General features: G+C 33.1%; 2 protein-coding genes across 7 annotated transcripts in view; one reads left to right on the forward strand and one right to left on the reverse strand.

Moving 5' to 3' along the window:
- The window catches only part of LOC144376409 (uncharacterized), a 24,940-nt gene extending 8,761 nt beyond the window's left edge, over positions 1-16,179 (forward strand). The window contains exon 2 of the mRNA XM_078044205.1: positions 15,981-16,179. The gene's annotated coding sequence lies outside the window, so the exon portion shown is untranslated. The remainder of the gene's footprint in view (positions 1-15,980) is intronic.
- Positions 1-20,205, reverse strand: part of Gramd1c (GRAM domain containing 1C) — an 84,108-nt gene that overhangs the window by 7,866 nt on the left and 56,037 nt on the right. For 5 of the 6 annotated variants that reach the window (XM_021727937.3, XM_021727936.3, XM_040270352.2 and 2 more), the window contains 7 exons: positions 17,382-17,544; positions 10,325-10,462; positions 5,394-5,512; positions 3,848-3,990; positions 2,982-3,085; positions 1,464-1,640; positions 395-446 (listed from right to left, as the gene is read on the reverse strand). In XM_021727937.3, coding sequence (XP_021583612.1) covers positions 395-446; positions 1,464-1,640; positions 2,982-3,085; positions 3,848-3,990; positions 5,394-5,512; positions 10,325-10,462; positions 17,382-17,544 — 896 coding nt within the window. The remainder of the gene's footprint in view (positions 1-394; positions 447-1,463; positions 1,641-2,981; positions 3,086-3,847; positions 3,991-5,393; positions 5,513-10,324; positions 10,463-17,381; positions 17,545-20,205) is intronic. The other variant, XM_078044203.1, reaches the window with a different exon arrangement.

Here is a 20,205-nt window from a genome sequence, read left to right on the forward strand (position 1 = left end):
CACAGTATATGGTAAGAACTACTGACCTAATCAAATAGAGTAAAATAGTATCATTGAGACTTTACCAGCATGTACACGTGTATAAGTATTCCTTTGAAATTTATGGAATTTCCCATAAAAACCCATAATAGTAGAAATGGATCTGATTTGTTTAAAAATTTTAAAAAATGTTTTTGAAATACATACTTGTATTCCTCCAAATTTAACTACTATGAAAATCATACATCAAAAACTACATACTGAAACCTATAAAATTGCTGGTTTTGTAGGCCAACATTGGTCAAATAGTAGTAATTTCAACCCAATAATATACAAATGCATCCAAATTCTTTGGGAAACTAGTTAAAAGTAAATGAAGACACAAATAAAATGAGCATTCACAACAAATACTTACAAAATACTCATCACCACAATAAGAGCAGTGTTACAGGTGTTCATTTTCTTTCCTGAAGATCACAAGAAAAAGGCTGCATTAGAGTGAAGATTGTGATTACAACTGATAAAAAATTAATGTTCATTTGAAAATTGAAAAAGAAAATTTAAAAGTTATAAGATAAAGTGATTTAGGGTAGTTTCCCTGTGCCTCTTTTTTGATTTCTTGTATCCTGTGTAAGGCAGAAAAAAATCTACAAAGAAAAACCTACAGCAATCCTTCAAATTTGGTGTATATTACAAATTAATTTACTCTAAAATTAAGCAATTCATTATAGCATGTGTGATATATAGCTAAGTACTAAAAAAATAATATGTGAGCTGGATTTATGTACAGAGCTTCCTTCCTTTTTTAAAAAAATCATTCTCATCTATTCACTGTTGCCTACACTTTTAAATTCCAAAATTAAAGAGCCATTAATCTTAAATAGTGTTAAACATTCATACTAAGGTATAAGCCTAAAGAGGATTTGCTAATGTAGGAGAATGAGAGGTATGACAATTTTATAATGCTGAGAAGGCAGAAGCAGCAAAATGTCTTCAAAATTGAGAGTGGGGGTAATAAAAGTCAGTTCCATCTTTGAAACTTTCCTAAACTGGCCCTGACAGTACATAAGAACAATCTTCTCAAAGATAGAAATCAAATGAGTAAAGTGATCCAGAAGACAGGAGAAGCTATTGTGGTGGGACTGTGGCCAGCAGAGGAACACAGGCATCTGAAGGGGCAGCAAGGAGGAAGCTCTAACCAACTGCTGCTGTGAAGGGTTGTCAGATCTGAGTTTTTGAATAAAAATGTCCAATTTTTTAAATGCTGTGTGGGCTAAATAGAATACTTTTGGCCATATGCCTGCCATTTTAATAACTGCTCCTTTATGCTTTAGTATTTGTTATCTTTAAGGAACTCAAGAGTGTGATAAACATTATCAAAATGATAGGGAAGAAAGACAGACATCCTGACATACAAACAAGGGAGACCTTCTGCTTTCTATAACTGAGCTAAAGTCCTTCATCTGTTCACCAACAACAGCTACCTGTAACATCCCCTTTGGTCTCTAAGCCCATATCTCCAGAAGAATGCTGAGAAGAAAGCTTAGGAACTGTTTCTGCTGTTCGGTTGAAAGTTCGCCTTCTCCTCCGCAGGCAGCTAAGTTTTCCAGGGTCTTCAATAGATTGATTTAACGAAGATTCTTCCATTAACAAATCTGATTCTAAGAAGGAAAACAAAATCTTTAAATACAGGGAAACCTTCTCAACTATAAGATAGTAGGGTTTTTTAAAGATTTAACTATCTGTTAGATTCTTATGGCCTAGATTCAAACTTTATTCTTAATGAAAAGCTTTATGATGACCCCATAATGAGGTTTTATTTTTCTAGGAAGAATGTGTATTAATAAATGATGGGATCATCAATGCCAATTTGCCATGTGCTATATTAAATATTAATGTAATGGTTTCAGTTATGGAAACAACAGGCCACCCACTTACAATGGATCATTAGAAAAATCTCCAAAATAGGCTAAGGTACTTGTCAACCTCAAAGGAAGGACTAGCATATAATAGTTTTAATTTTCAATGAGGGTTTGCAAGAAAGGAAGCACAAGTAAAAAAAAAAAATCTAAACAAGCTGAAATCCTCATTTTTGTTATTTCTTTCAACCTTTTCCTTCACAAGATTTTTTAAATTAGCTCATTATTCAGTGACCAAAATAATTTTTGAGTTTTATTTTCTCTGCTTCTGATGAGAAGTTTACTAATGAAATAGTCAAAGAGAATAAGGCCAGGAAAATAATCAAATGATACTAAATGATACTATGAAATGAATGAACTCCAGTTTTTCCTCAATTAAAATTACATTCACATATATACATATATATATACATATATACATATATATATATATTTAAAAATATATATATTTTAAAACATCCAAACAGAATAGCTGTATCACTTCCCCAGTCACTCCTTAGTACCTACCTCCACCAAATCTATACATGTATATAACACCATTGCTAAGTGGGCCTCCAAAAGTCCGGAAACCTTCCACAAAGAAGAAAGTTGTGGGCCTAAGGACTTTCCAGATCTTAGAGAGCACAGGGTATATCTGTGACCTGATCACATAATCCCCTCTCTGTATTCATCTTTCTTGGTTCCTTGCAGAGGCAGGGGTTGTGATAGCTCTTCAGTGTATAATACTGGACAAGTCACTTAACCATACCATGTTTCAATTTCCTCTATACTAAAGTGGAAAAGCATAATCATTCCTATTTGCAGGGCTGGATGAGTATGAAATGAGTTAGTATTTATAAAGTACAAAAAATTTTATTATATATCTGGCATTAATAAACATTATGTAAGTGTTTGATAGACCATTAAAAATCTGAAGTTTTGAAATCCCATAGAGATAGAGCAAGTAGGGGATTTTGAACCACTTTAGTGAATCATTCCCACCATCATCTATTGTCTCCTGCTATGAATCCAAATGAAGAAGCAATTTATCTTATTAATAAGTGCTACCTTTACAGAAATAGATGCATCAAAAACTTTACAAACCAAGCTGTTTAAAATACTGCTCCAATGAACTCCAGGAATTCTTTTCAATTAAAGATTTGACAAGTCCCCATGGTTGTTTTCTGTATTTCAAATCTGTGGAAACTCTAATAGGATAAGAAAGAAAAATATTTATTTAAGGTCATGCTATAGTTATATTAATATTATAATTAAATGAAAGATTATATTCAGTGGAAAGCCAAAAGGATTCAAAGTCATTAAGATTTTAAAAGAAAATTTGTTCACTAATAATGCCTTCAAAAAACTACTGGATTGTTAATAATTTCATCAAATTCTCCTTTTAAATACTTGCTATTATATTTCTTTCCTTTCTCTAATCCTGAGTTTTATATTGCTTACTTATATAGCAATCATGGCTCCAAATAAATGCTAAATTTTCTTCATGCCTTGTATGAAATTTCTAGTGGTCACATATTTGTTAAGAGTAACCACATTAATTAGGACTAGGCCAGGCATATGATAGCTCATCACACTTCAATGCACCAATCCTCACTTCCCACTGCAGCCAGTTACTGCTCACCATCTGCTCTCCCAGAACTCCCAGCCCCCTTGCCCTAAAATAAGGTCATGGGATGAGTTCAGGGCAATGGACTGTGAGCTCAATTCTATAGCTTTCTCTTTCTATAGCAACTGAAATGACACTTATGGATTGTGTGGCTGTAGGATGTTAAGGCTGTTATCAATTGGAGTCCTGGGTAAAGAGCCCCACCCCTCTTCTGATCTCAGAGGATATATAATTTAAGCCAGGAAATAAAGCTTCATTGTGTAAACCTAAAAATTCAGGGTTAAAATGTTACCAGAGCATAATTTAGCCTACTCTGACTATACACTCATTGATGATAGCTCACCTTAGCCTGCATTTCTGTTTTGAAGATGGGATGATACAGTATCTGTTCAGTGTATAGAAGTAATCATGGTAGGGGACATCATGTGTCAGTACTTCTGAATCTATTAAATAAAATTGTGCTTCTCGACTTTCTTTATACAGTGTCTGCCAAAATAAGATTTTTAAAATGTTGGCATGTACATTTTAACAATTTTATAAGTTTTTTGGCAATTTAGAACATATATACTAGAATTCCTTCCCAGAAGTTACAAAAGACATGAAAAATCTATATACCAAGCTAGAAGAACCTCCACGTTGGCTGTGGCATCTATGAAGTGAGAAGGGGCCCACAGAAATAGATTTAATGTCCCACTGTCATTTCACTATACAATTAATTTTTTATTTTAGGCATGAGGAGGGGAAAGGAACCATATAATCTCTTGAATGTTTCTTAGTTTACAAGAAGTTTTAAATCTTTGCATTGGAGAACATTCAAAAATCAACTGAATAATACAAAAATTCATCAAAAATAATACAAAATTTATCAAAGTTTAACCAACCCACCCTTTACCCCAATAGCAAAGGCAACCAAAAATATTGCTTTTGTTATACCAGATTTAAAGTGGCTGTCAGATAAACCTTCCTCATTTTAACCATATCTTTTCTACCTATCCTCTAAGAGGGGAAAATGAGGTTTCCAAGGTTATTAAAGATTCCCTGATATAAAAATACCAAACTTTTCTTATATGTTTGACAATATTTTAAAAAATTTAAAAGGTAATGAACAAAACTGCAAAAGCATAGATTATAATGGGTATTTGCAAAACAGGTACATTACACTTAAACATAAGTTGCCAATACTGTCATTATTGATTACAGTATTGATTACTCCAAGATAGTGCCAAACTGGTCATTAAATAGCTTATATTTGGTTTCTTTCCCATGTTTCACAATAGCCATCTAGTTATTTGGTACTAAGTTTTGACATGATTCTGCAAGTTGGATTTTAGAAGTGCTCTTTTTAAAATATTTTATTATGAAAAATTGTTAACACAGTAGAAGAAATGAAGTATAATGAGCCCTCATGAGTTCATCAACCAACTTTAATAACATTATCTACTGCCCAATATTTTTTTATCTGTACCCAACTCCCACATTCCCTCCTTCTACCACCATTTTTTTGCCTGGCTAGATTAGTTTTAAAAGAATCTCAGGCATCAATATACTTTCATTCATAAATATCTCAGCATATCTCTTTTACACACACACACATACACACACACACACACATATATATATATCAGTATATTTCATTTAAAACACAGCTACAGTGCCATTATTATGTATAATAAGTTAATAATTCTTTTTAACTGGTAGTTTATTTAATTAAGTTTGGATTAATATGGTTTATATGCCTGGTAAATCTCTTGTAACCTCCAACAGTCCCCCTTCCTTTTTTTTTCTCCATTTTTTTTTTTTTTTGTAGAAATTATCTTGGTGACTATGGTAGACAGGTTCTCTCTCATCACACACACGATTCTTTCAGAATACTGACAGGATAGGCATACCTGCTTTTCAGTGGCAGCTGTGCACTTTCTAGTAAGTGGATTATTAAGGACTATAGTGTAGGTCATGTTTCTCAGTTGATCACCTCCAGATTCTACAGTCCAAGGAGTAGACACTACATCTAGTCATGGGAAACATAAAACATGTTAGCTCTAGAAATTTGAAGTGCATGACTTTAAATAGAATCAAAAGTATTATTTTAGAATTATTTTTTTAAAAAATGATTTGCTTTTGCATTTTTTCCTACAGTGTGGGAGACCAAACTTAGGGCTAGCACATGTTAAACAAGCACTCTACCACTGAGCTATAACCATCAGCCCTAAATTTTTATTTTTGACCAATCCTGAGCCCCTTATAATTATGTATGTTCAATGCTGAAGAAAAAGAAATTAGCTGGGCATGGTGGAGCACACATGTCACCTAGGCTGCTCAGGAGACTAAAGCAGGAACTTTTCAAGTTCAAGGCCAGCCTGGTCAACTTAGTGAGATCCTGTCTCAAAACAAAAAGGTCTGTGGATGTAACTCAGTGGTAGAATACCCTGAATTCAACCCCAATGCCATAAAAAAGAAAAAAGGAAGGAAGGAAGGAAAGTGGGGAGAGAGGGAGAGATTAAACATTAGATACTCTTATATGTTACATATATATATATGTGTTTGATCTACTTATTCCTAAACTGTTTCTTATTAATACACTTTTTCTTTTTTTTAGAAGATAAAATTAAAAGTTGGTTTAGCTGTAAGCTTCTCTTTAAAGTCCCTAGTACCTATGGACAAAAGTAATGGCAACAACCTTATCAAACAGAACAACACTTCAGTATACTATCATTGAGGACAAAACTTTAGAAGACATTTATTTTTATATAACAATATGACCTTGATAACCACTTGTAAAGAAATCATGTCAACATCATGAGAAGTCAGAAAATTAGCAGTTTGTCTACAACATCTTCAATCAAGATAAGGTAATAGGATGAAAAATGATTACATTCTATATAAACTTTTTTATATTAACAGGGCTATCGGAACATCTCCATATTTTTAACAGGATCTTGGTCAGAGTTCTATTTTATTTACTGAGGAACAGCACAGTAAGTGAAAACACACTTTGAAGAGAAATGTAGCTCTAGATTACAGCGCCATACAATTAGTTAAGTACAGATAAAAGCAGTATGGACTCTATTCAAAGACCTGACACCTGATGGCACAGGTGGACTAATGGACTTGGGCAATAACTCAGTATGTTTTGCTGCTATTCATCAGCATTCTAAAGTTTAGGAGCCTTTATCTAACCTATTATCCATCATAAAAAAAATGAAGCAAAGATTTATGATATAGTCAATTTTACTTAATTTCTTTTATACAGCTAGGCCTAGAGTTTAATTATGGACCATGAAGCTGTCCTTGAGTATCTGAAAAAACCTTATAACTAAATTAAAAAGGCAACATCATGAACCATAAAATCTTTATCCAGGATTTGCTGAAAAAAGGATTTATTTGGGTGTTCATAAAAGAAGATATACAATTAATTCTAAAATACTGTTTCGGAAGATTGCTTTGGTCATGTCAGCCTGTTTCAGGAAAATGACATGAATAATCAATTGCATATCAAAATTGAAAGATATCATTGATTTCTGATATTTAAATTGTATACTATTCAATGAAACAATAAACAAGGATAAAAGAAAAATATCTATTTTCCCCTGTATGTTATGTTTGCATTTTTAACAATGTTACCAACAAGATGTACTAAATATCATTTGCCAGACATCACATAATTAACATCATATTGGAAATAAGTCCTCCAATATCTAAATAAAGTTCATGATAATATAAAAAAATACTAGAATGAAATTATAAGAAAAGTGGCAATAGTGCACAAAAGGACACATGAGTCATCTGATATACTGAGTTAAAGTAATAAAGAACAGAGCAGGGATTGTAGAACAAACACTTTAAATTTTTAATTTAAATATTTAATTTAAATATTTAAACTGGTGAAACATAACACCCATTAGGATCCTTATTATTTTTTCTTTTTTATTTATATATGACAGTGGAATGCATTACAATTCTGATTATACATAGAGAGCACAGGATCCTTATTATTTTTAAAAAATAGAAAATAACAAGTGTTGGTGAGGATGTGGAGAAACCAGAACCTCTGTCCACTACTGGTGGGAATGGAAAATGGTATGATTATTATGGAAAACAGTGTGCTCTTTCTCAAAAAATTAAACATAGAGTTATCTTATGATATAACAACTCCACTTGTAAGTATATACCCAAAAGAACTGAAGGTGGGGACTATACATCAGTATTCACAGCAGTATTATTCAGAGTAGCCAAAAAATGTAAATGACCAAATGTCATTAGCAGATGAATGAATAAACAGAATGTACTACTGTATATGCATACAATGAAATATTATTCTTCCTTAAAAAGTTATAAAATTCTGACACATGCTACAACATGGATGAATAAACCTTGAAGGCATGCTAAGTGTAATAAGCCCATCATTTAAGGACAAATATTGTATGATTTCCACTTACACAAGGTACCTAGAGTAGCTAAACTCAGAGACAGAAAATATAATGGAGGTCACCAGGAACAAAGGGAAAGGAAAAACAGAAAGTTATTATTTAATAGGTTCAGAGCTTGCTTGGGATAATGAAGTTCTGAAAATGAATGGTGATAATGTTTCTGCAACAATATGAATGTACTAAATGCCTCTGAACTGTACACCTAAAAATGGGTCTTATGTATATTTTATCATAATTTTTAAAATTGATAAATCTAGGTAGAGGGAATATGGATGTTATTATACATGCAAATTCTTTTACATTTTCAAAATGAAAAATTTGGATAAAAGTACTGAAAGCTGAGTTTTTAATTACAGGTAGTGTCACACAACTGTAAATTAAGATTAAATAGAAGATCCACTTAAAAACTCCTTGATTTTTTAAAAGATATCCAGTAGTGGCCATTTCAATGCTGGAATTAGACTTAACCCACAAATAGTCAATTACACAAAAATATTAAATTTTTACATTTTTAAAAGATGCCTTTGAAACTCATTATTAAGAAATACAATTTGATTACCAGGTAAAAGATTCCAAGGACAGCAGTATGTTTTGCAGCCATGTGCAAATTGTCTTTTGAGGAAAAGTTTTTCCCTATAATCTTGCACTGTGCCTATAATTGTTCAGATTGTGATTATGTAGAAATCTTTGCTTCCAAAGCCATTTATAACATCAGATAGCAGATATAGTCATTCATATTGAAGCCAGGTATGAAATCAGACAACAAATGTAATTGTGTTTCAAAACCTGAACTTCATTTAGTATAAAGCATGGAATAACATGCTAGTCCCTTTGGGGTTTTTCATCCATAAAAAAATGGCAGTGCAATGTCAATAGGCATCACTTAGAAAATTAAGGGAAATAATAAATCTGAGTCTTCTACTTTTCCAAGTAGAAATGAATAACAATAAAATATAAAATAAATTCCAAAAAGAGATAATAAGTTAAATATAAGATACTGAGTGAAGAGGAAGATTTATAACTCTCCAATAAGCCACACTTTTAAAAAAAAACACATTTTTAAAAACAAAAGAAAGTGATTTATGAAAACATGAATCAATATATCACAAGAGTCAATATCTATCAATTAGAAATATCTTTGCTATTCTAATGTGTATAAGAAAAAATTGATTTTTATATGTAGAAACAATATTGATAATATCATCTATGAATATATAATTATGTTTACATAAAAGTTTCAAATAAAGGAATAACATTTAGTGGTAAATAAAATCCATAGATTAAAATTTTTATTTTAATTGATTGTACAATAACTTTCTCATAAGCAACTTACCTTATGTCAATCTCTGATGCTGCTATATTCTAATTCTTTATAGCAAACTAAACCACTTACTCCCAAAGTTAGTAAAGTATCTGGAAATGTTTAGGTTAAATTCATTTTTAAACTATAAGATATTTGAGATATTTACCTTGGCACATGATCATTGAAATCCTTCCAATTTCCTAAAAAACTTTATTTTTTTTCACTAAAATACACTACAGACTATAATCTCAAATACATAGGTCCATGCTTTTCACAAAGGAAAGATATACATGTGCCCCACTCAGACTAAGATATAAAATTTCTATCAATATCCCAAAAGCTTCCTCCCAGTCTTTACCCACTGACTCTCCACAACTGAAATCACTATGTCAACTTCATAAGTTTATTTTGCCTGTTTTTAAACTTTATATAAAGAAATTATATACCATGTGTTATTTTGTACCTGGTTTCTTAGCTTAACATTGTGTCTGAGGTTCCTTCATACTATAGTTTGCCATTGTTTTCATTAGTATATAGTATTATTCTATGGAAGCTTTTGGAATTTATATATTTTATTATTGATAGATATTTGGAAGGTTCTGAGTTTGGACTATTATAAATAAAGCTACTGTGAACACTACAGCAGATGTCATTCAGAGAACTCATGTGCCCATTTCTCAGGGGTGTACACCTAAGGAGTGGAATCTCTTGAGTTAGAGAATTCATAGCTTTAACAAACATTAGCAAACCATTTGGCAAAGTAGTTGTTCTAGTTTATATTCTACCAGAATCCAGTTGTTCCACAGTGGATGCTTTTGAACTAGATTCATCCCAACTGAATAGATACATAAATGAATAAATATAGTTTTAGTTTTTAAAGGGTTTGAATTTATTTTAAGTAGCATCTGTCTAGTTAAACAATTAAACCATTCACGTGTGAATTTCACCCAACATTTAAAAACTAGTTTGTATATCACCAAAATAATCAAAGCAGGTCTAATATTTTCCCCTGACATCATAAATCAGTTTATATATGCTAAACATTCTAAGGATAATAAATTTATCATTAGGAAAGAATACAAGGACCAACCTATTATATTTCTAGAACTGGAAAATCTCTGCATAAAGCGTGAACTAGTGAAGAGCAATTCAAACATCCTCTCAGCACTGATATGAAAAACTCGATTGATATAAAGTCTTCCTCGAAGATCTTTCTCAGGAAAATCTTCTAGAAAAACAAAAATATACACCAAAGAGAAGTTAAGAAAAGGTAATTTCAAGGAGTGTATGTATGGGTATATTCTTTTGGGCACAAAATGTTTTTTAAATGTGATTACAATGATCATTGCATTCTAGTACACTATCAAAACTCCAAATAGAATAATATGTATGCACTATATATATTTATGTAAACATAAGTATGTATAGTTGACTACATATAATCAAATATTTTAATTATTAAAATCTAGAAAATGTAGGAATATTTTACTGGAATGATATCAAACTCTTGATACTCAAAAGAATATTTCATAAGTGATTAAAACAATATTGAGGGCTGGAGTTGTGGTGCAGCGGTAGAGCACTTGCCTAGCACATGTGAGGCCCTGGGTTTGATCCTCAGCACCACATAAAAATAAATAAATAAAGGTATTATGTCCAACTGCAGCTAAAAAATAAATATTAAAAAAAACAATATTGAGACACACAGCCATTAGTAGGTCCTATCTCTCCATACTCATACATTCAGTAAATATTTAGTCATCAATGGCTATAATACCTGCTATGCTCACTAGCTTGTCAGCCTGAATGATACAACCTGACTGCTAACTCCCCCAAGACAAGGATCACTATATTCACAATAACACCAATACCACACATTAAAAGAATAGGTATACCCTCTGAAAAATACTCTTCAAAGCTAAACAATGCCCAATGGAACACATTTTTTTTCTAAGAACTAATGATGATGTTGAAAATTAGCAAGTAAAGAAAGTTATATTTGCTCACCTCTTCTCATGCTCCCTGGAAAAATTAGATAAAAATGGCCCATATTTACATGATATTTTCTATGTGTCAGTGGTACTAAGTACCTCTCACTGCATTCCTCTGAAAAAAGTGGTATCATCATCATCATCATTTCTATTTTACGAATGAGGAAATGTACACATAGAGAGAAGTGTCAGGGCTCCACTGACAAACCAGTGTCAGTGACTGGTTTGGAAACTCAACCACTTCAGCTCTAGAGCACACAAGCATAACCTTTATTTTAGGCTGCCAGAAAGCATTTTACTTCAAAGAATCAAAAAGAAAAAGAAAGATAGGTATAAGAACTCTGTATAATAAAGAAAAAAGTGAAAAGGAATCCAACGTGAAAGTTTAATCATTTAAGGATAGATATTACTTCTTATTTCAAGGGTTATGCTCCATCAATACAAAATAAAAATTATGACAAAAGCTCCCCATATTTCAGAAATCAAGCTCTGAGAATTACCTGTGCAAAGCACATGTCAATATTAATCCATGGGAACCAGTCCATTTAAATGAAAGGCAATGGCCTATGAATCAGAAAAAACTCCTGTAGCTCTAGTTTCAGCTCCAATTATCACTATTTCTCCCTTATTGAATGATTTGTACCTCTCTATTTTGTTACAAGTACAAAGAACTTAGGGACACACGGTAGATATTGACTTATCTTCACCCTGCAATAATACTATATGTCAGAAAAAAACGATTTACTGCAATTTCAAATAATAGCTCTTTTGGTATAGGAACAAATCACTAAAATTAGGCAATCCACTGAGGTTTTATGAAGTAACTCCCCAATTAGGCTTGCAAAACAGCTTTTGCCCACATAGAAGTATTATTTGTTTATGCAAAAATAACTCAAATACACAAAAAAGCAAACTAGAGATAATTCTATTGATCCTGCCATTTCTTCACAGAACCTATCCTTATTTGAATTAAACTTTTGGTGTCTTATTCACTTGCTTATTATCTCTCCTGTACTTGACTATATGTTCCATGTAAGTTGGGATAACGTCAGTTTTAAACTTTTACATTCAGTGTTTGACATATAAGAACTGTATTTTTGAATGCATAAATTAATACAGAAAATGCTAGAAATATCTTAGGTTCTATTTTTGTATCTAGGACTTTTGAATTTGTAACCTCTAAAAAAACTTCTTATTTTATTTTGAGATATATAATTAATTAATCTATGATTTATCCCCCTTCCAGTAATGTCCTTTTTCTGTATAAGAATACAATCCAAAACACTATATTCCATTGGACTACTGAAGTTATTTTAATTTTTAGGTTATAATCTAATACTGTCACTATTTATTTTGTTCCTCAAATTATTTAACTATTTGATTTGGTCATTAGGAGCTCCTTCAGGTTGGTGCCTGTATTTTTTTGACATGTCCACCCTCTCCCACTTCCTTACTTCTGGCACCACAATGTGCCCCAAGCTCATCTTCAATTTTCTCTGTTCTTAGAATCAGCTATTCTTCTAAGGATCCCTGGGACTATAACTTTTCAAAAATAAATTTCTTGGGGCTAGGGATGTAGAACACTTGCCTAGTATGTGTGAGACCCTAGATTCAATCCCAGCACCAAAAATGTAAGCCTCTTATTCATCTGTAAAAGGGGAAAATTGCACTCATGCATATTTCAGTACTGGGAATTGAACCCAGGGACACTCTACCACTGAGCTACATACATTCCCAGCCCTTTTTTAAAAATAATTATTCTCAGACAGAATCTCACTATGTTGCTGAGGCTGGCCTTGAATTTGTCATGTTCCTGCCTCAGCCTCCTGAGTTGCTGGGATTACAGGTGTGCACCACTGTGCCTGACTCAATACAATATTTCATATTTCTCTTAAATCCCATTTTTAGACAACAGATTCTGAATTACTATTAATAAAAATATAATTTGTTGTATGACTATAAGGAATGAACAACCATCTATTTTGTATGTAAATTTATTCAAGGGAGTAAGTAAATGAATTAAATTATTTCCACATGGGATTATTCATTTATGAAATTCATATACTTCAAAATCTCCTCTCTGAATAACATCACCAATAGTATTGCTATAATATATTAAGCTAGAGGGGGTATTGCTCCATTCAGTAGAAGGTTACTATGGCCAATAAAGAAGAAATGGTATTTTAAACATATCAGTTTAAAAGTAGCCAGTGGAGAGTATGTAAAGTGAGACAAATAAATATAGGAGAAAGGGTACTTTAAAAATGTAGTAGGTAGGTATGTAAAAAAAAAAAAGCAGTTGATTGAAGTTTAATTTAGTAACTAAGGACCCACAATCAGTTATATCCTCCATTTTCTAAAAACTAGTGACCTGCTATCTTGATTCAGGTACTCCTTACACCTGAAAACTAAGTTCAATTGAATGTGTTGTTCAAAAATCCAATTTACAGGCTGGGGTTGTGGCTCAGTGGAGAGCGCTCACTTAGCATGTGTGAAGCCTTGGGTTTAATCCTCAGAACCATGTAAAGATAAATAAAAAAGGTATTGTGTCCATCTACAACTAAAAAATATTTTTTAAAAAATCCAACTCAGGTAACTGTTGGGTTACCTGGTTTAATCTCAGAGCTGTTTCACTGATATAATAGCTTATCATGTGGCTTTTTCTCTGGCTTTTGCCAGAGTCTACTTGTTTTTGACTTCAGTAATTAATAAGCATTATCCAAAATTTCAATTCCTGTTACACTTTGCTTGGCTTTGCCTCTAATTCATCTTTTTCTGTCAGTTATGGGTCATGGATTTCAATTTTGCTATCCTTTTGTGTTGTCCTCACAGCCTAATCTTTGCTTGAGTTGTAGCTTCCATTCTCTGCATAAGCATCCTGTCACCATGACATTTCTTTGTTCTTGACACATGCAACAGCTCATCTTCATTTCCCAGGAAACTCCCAGCATCTTTTAAACTCCTTCCCAACTTCCCCTGGCTAGAGAAAGTCTATCCACAATGATCCTTTAAATAGATGAAGAAATTCTGTAGCTTATTCTATAAATCATAACAAAGTTTAAAAATAGAAATATGATTTAACATATTAAACATAATGCTTATTTTGTTTAGGAGCTAGGTGGAGGGAGTCCAGTTCTGAAAGGATAGAAATAGCTAGAAAAAGGACACCCTTCAATCTTGTTGTATTCTAAACTGCCTAGCACAAAGGAAGATCATTAAAGTAGATGTTAGCCCAAGCAGATTCTAGTCAAAATTTCTCTGTGTTCCACTTAAATTTCTCATCAAAGATTGGGGCCAAAAGTTTCAGCAGTTCTCTCATGAGACATTTTATGATGCTCTGATTTGTTAAGTCCTGTCAGGAATACATGGGTCTCTATATAAAAATAGAGTCTCTATATCAAAATAGTGGAGTGTCTATATCAAAATAGTTTAGGGCCCCCACTCCCCAAAATTATAGCATGTGGGGAACAGAAAAGATGAAAAAAATTGTCATTTTCTCACTCAGCCTGGTCACAAAAATAGATGAAAACACTATCATTTAAACAAAATTATGTTTGGTTTAAAGTGATCTGTCACCCATTCAGCTCCCTCTCAATCACACACACATCTCCAAGTCTCTTGAGATGGTTTACTACTTCTGGCCATTTCCATTTTCTCCCCAATTCCCTTTCTTCAAGTGTCTATATAACTTTACAATTTTAAGAAAATAAAAACTAGATTGATTATTATGCCCATTTGATACATCTGACATGATTTTGGAACCCATTTGAGGAAAGCAGCAGGAGTCCAGAATTGTTACCTAATGATAATCTAATAAGAAGTCATTATGCCACACAGCTTAAGGAAAACTGCCACAAATAGAGGGTGTTACAAGTTAGGTTTTTATTGCTGTAAAGCTGAACAGTCTTTGAAGGGGAAAGAGCAAGGAAAAAAATGTGATCAGTGTTCATATATAATACAGAAAATATACCACTATTATTCTTTACTCATGGTTATATGCACATCTTTTATGAGTTTATGTTGTCCCCTGTATAACTTTATCATTAATGTTAATTTAATAGGAACTCAATAATGAAACTACTTTATAAAACTACAGGTGAGAGGTAGACAGATAAATAAATCCTTATTTTGGTGTCACTTACCTATTTGGCCACTGGGTGCCAGAGTAGATCTTCTAAAGCCTGATTCAGTCAGGCAGGGTGTAACTAATTCCTGCCCTGCTACATACCAGAGCACTGATAAAGCACTCACTACCCTACCTCCTTACCAATGACTCCCACTGCAATGACTTCAATGTCAATGATCTTATAATTTTTTTAAAAAGATTCCTGAAAATACCTACTTAATAAGTATGACAAGCCCCAGGTTGTGGGTTCTAACATAAAGTATAGAGAACACAATTTGCTATAAAGTTTCCTTTAAACAACTACTTTTTATACTTATGATATTCTCAACTTTTGCCTGCCTCCCCCTTCCTCTCTCCCTGCTCCATCTCTTCCTACCTTTCTTCCCCTTTGTGAGAAGGTGAGGAAAAGACATGTGAGGACATAGTAAGAAGGTAGCTATCTATAAGCCCAGAGAATCCTCACCTTGATCAAGGATTTCTATCCTCCAGAATAATAAGAAAATATTCTGTTGTTTAAGCCACACAGGCTGTGGTATTTTGTTAGGGCAGCCCAATCTGATTAAGACAATCTTAGTAAGTATGCAAGGGTTGTACTGGCAGACATGTCACACCTCTGTCCTTTCTTCTAGGCCTAAAGTGCCCACCGAGGTCAATACTCCTATAGGGATGATCTTCCCTTCTACATTGGGAAGAGGTCAAACATGGTGACTGATGGGTAAGTCTATCTCCTTCATCAGCTCAATCAGCAGCCCAAGTACCTCTGTCACACATCTTCATTCTCTAACTTTGCCACTATTACTATTAAAAGTGATATTTTGGCCTCTATAAGACTTGCTTTTTGTTTTCTTTCCCAATTTTGTAACAACAAGGGTGGTCAAGAAAGATGGCTGTTTGTTGAGCCCACTAGAGACCCCATGTATGCAAGGATTACAATACTAAACATGTATTTAAAATGCCATCTGAAATATAATACTTCTGAGATTCAGAAGGTCTCTGGTTTATAATTTTCATTATTATTTATCATTATATTAGAATTAAATTAAATCTCTGTTGGCCTTCTAAAACTAAGTAAGTTGCTTTTTAATGCCATGTGGAACATTATTTATCATTTGTTTTGGTAATAAATTTCAACTGTAGAATGTTCATTTAAAAACAAATTGAAATTGAATGAAGTTTTTAAAAACTGAATGGAAATTGGCTATAGTAAATGCATCCCAAATTCAGAAGCAATTATGAACTGTCCATGCGCCTGCTTTAAAAAACTCACCCCATTATTCAATCAAAAGCTTTTCTCTTCCACATTCAAAAGCAGAATATTCTTCTGAGTAATACAGTGAGTAATATTTTTTAAAAGTTTCCTTGTTAGAAATTTTGATGTTCTTTATTATCTTTGGGAATCTACTCAATAAACTAAATTAATATCCATTTCAGAATGTGCCTCTACCACAAATACTTGCTTTCAAGTATTTGTGGTAGGGGCACATTTTACTAAGGTATCTTTTTTAAAGAAAAAGGAGGAAAAGAAACAATAATTTTGGAAGTACTGGATAAAGTAAAAAGAACATTAACCTAAGAGACCTGGTCACTTAATTCCAGCGATGTATCGTGAACTAGCAGCATAATTTTAGACTGAACCCATCTAGGTCTTAATTTCCCTAACAGTTACCTAGATAAACCAATAGATCACTCCACCTATAAAATGTGAGCATTTTACCCTGCTTGGTATGTGGGAGTGGGCATGCAGATTTTTATTAACAGATTTGCTTTTCCATTGGTACTTATTCAATGGTTGGTATTTTAAAAGCTAAATATAATGGATATTTTCAAATTCCAGGCTTTGAAAGTAGTGCAGATGGGTTAGATTTAGTAGGCTTTCTCCTGTTTTCTAGAAACTTTCATTTCTTTTAAGATTCTTTATAGGGCAAGACTTCATCTAACAAAATCAAATTCTCAATCTGCAGACACCTAATACAAAGATAAACATTAAGACTTACTTGCATTTTTTTAAAAAATTTCCAGAAATTCTTTACCTTCATCAACAGAATCTGAAGTGCTGCTTTTTTCCAGAGAAAGATATTCATTTTTATTCAAATCCAGCGATTTTGATGACATTCTACTTAACCTCTTTTCTGAAGTTAGTAAAGGACTCTTTGGGATCTGTTTCTCACTTTCAGGCTCCTCTTTCCCTAATGCCTAAAAGGCAAATAATACAGTTAGTGAAAAACAAATTTTAAGCCTAGATTTTACAGTGAGAACTTTTATTTAAAGATTATTAAAGATGTTTTCAAATACTGCTCTTTGAAAAATATTTGTAACATTTTGTTTATTAAAGTTGAATGTATCATATTTCCAAGGCTGCTAAATGTGGGCCCATGAAATGTCAGTAAATAATACATGCCTTCCTGAAGTCATCTTCTTACACAGCAATAAACAACAAATTTATATAAAAGAACTCACATAAAGTTAATGTCATGTGAATTAAGTAAGCAGAAGGGAAAGGGACAAAGGGCAAAAATAATGCAATAATCAGGTTTTTAGAATGAAAAAGGAGAATAACCAAACCCACTAGTTTCCCCAGCCAATGCCTGCCCCATCATCTCAAGGAAGAGAATTCACCTGCCTCTCAAAACCAGTAACTAAAGCAGAAAGGGGAAAGGAAATAGAGAGATAAAAGTCACATAAGAGTACAGTGGGGAAGACAAGATTCAAAGGGAAATTAATTTCATAGCAAACTCAAAAGCACACAATTGGCTTTACTGTTAAGAGCCTAAGCATTAAAATATATTCAATATATGATGCTATCTATACCTTTGGGGATGGTTTGATAAAGACGTGTCATTTCTACAGTAAACTGAATGTTAAGCATTACAGCATGAATACAATTACTATGTTAATATTCAGATAGGCTAGTTTTACAAACAGGCTTAGTAGGACACTGTAAAAAAATAAAACTCTATAAACTGTACAGCAAAGTACTTCCTTGCAATATCTATGTGTACACAGATGAAAGAGAGCAAAAGCTACATACACAATTCTTTGACTTCCTGCCCCAGGAGATTCTTGAGCAACACTGAACAGAAAAACAACTCTAGGGAAGACATAGGTTTCCATTGGCCACCTAGAAGCATAACAACAACTGGGAACCAGGACACAATTTACTAAAGGATTAGACTTCCCTAGTCAGAGGAAAGATTCTTTAGGCAGAGATTACTACTAAAATCAAGAGCTGATGTGTTTGGGAGTTCCACACTATAAAGCAGCATGCTTAAACAACACCAGGGCTCTAACAGATGCTAAGTAGAGTAAGTTTCTCTAATTCCACACTTATGTTTCCCCTCTTGTTGCTAATTAAATTATATTTCTTATAAAGAATATAGATAGGGCTTGGAATATAGCTTGTGGTAGAGTTCTTGCCTAGCATGCATGAAGCCCTGAGTTCAATCCCCACCATGGTGGGGGGCGGGGATATAGATTGATACATATAAGAAAAGTAACAGTGACTATTTCAATGGGTGGCATTTAGACAGTTTTTATTTCTTCATTTACTCTTCTACATTTCAAAAAGTTTTACAAAGAGTGTTAATTTTAATAACTTTTTAAAAAATTTTTATTGTTGGTTGTTCAAAACATAACATAGTTCTTGACATATCATATTTCACACATTTGATTCAAGTGGGTTATGAACTCCCATTTTTACCCCATATACAGATTGCAGAATCATATCGGTTACACATCCACTGTTTTACATATTGCCATACTAGTGTCTGTTGTATTCTACTGCCTTTCCTATGAAAACATGCTTTTTAAGTTATTAAAATTCCTAGTAGAGGATAGGAATTTTTTTTTAAAGAGAGAGTGAGAGAGGAGAGAGAGAGAGAGAGAGAGATAGAGAGAATTTTTTTTTAATATTTATTTTTTAGTTCTCGGCGGACACGTCGTCTTTGTTGGTATGTGGTGCTGAGGATCGAACCCAGGCCACACGCATGGCAGGTGAGTGCGCTACCACTTAAGCCACATCCCCAGCCCAAGGATAGGAATTTTAATAACTTAAAAAGCATGTTTTCACCTTGGAAAAAAAATTGCTTCAGATTTTTTCTTATTTCTAACTTGTGCTGGAAGTGAAAATAAGCCAAACTAAGTGACACACAATATTTGTTGTATGAGAATCTCCCCAAACTGCTCTTGAGAGCAAAAGGCAAAATAAGGAATAAGGACCAAATTTCTATATTACTTATATTCCATAACCTAAAAACAACTATACTAAACACATCAAGGAATGTCTGATTGATCTCATAACACTATTACTCTTCTATACTCCATTCTTTTATTGAGATCAAATGTGACCTTCTTTAGGAACAAAACTAGAGGCAAGAACCAACAGGTTAACCATTCAAGAGTTGGTATAGAAGAAATTGTAGAGAGGTTGTAGGAAGGACTCAAGCAGAGATTAGTTCTGAAAACCCAGTCCTTAAAGTCAGACTTCTGTAAAAGAATAAGGAGACTACACGAAATCCCCTATCTTGTTACCTCACCCAAGTTCAGTAGTTTCATCATCTCAGTGAGAACATGCAAAGAGATTAACATCCAGAGTCAAATTCCTTGTATCAGTAGTGAGTACTTAAGTGTCTCTTAGTGTATATATTTTTAAAGAAATCCACAACACAAAACCAGGCTGAGGTAGTTGCATGATAGATGATGATTGCCTAAGGCAAGTTCATAACTTAGGGCCTTTCACATAATAAATTCCTTTCGATGTTTTCCCAACATTTACATAGAGGAAATGCTGGAAGCTCCCTGGGGGAGGGTAGAAAAGAACCACTTCTGGCCATAGGTGGGTTCACTTTCAATTAAAAC

Source organism: Ictidomys tridecemlineatus, chromosome 3 (genome assembly GCF_052094955.1).
Source record: "Ictidomys tridecemlineatus isolate mIctTri1 chromosome 3, mIctTri1.hap1, whole genome shotgun sequence".
Taxonomy (NCBI): Eukaryota; Metazoa; Chordata; class Mammalia; order Rodentia; family Sciuridae; genus Ictidomys; species Ictidomys tridecemlineatus.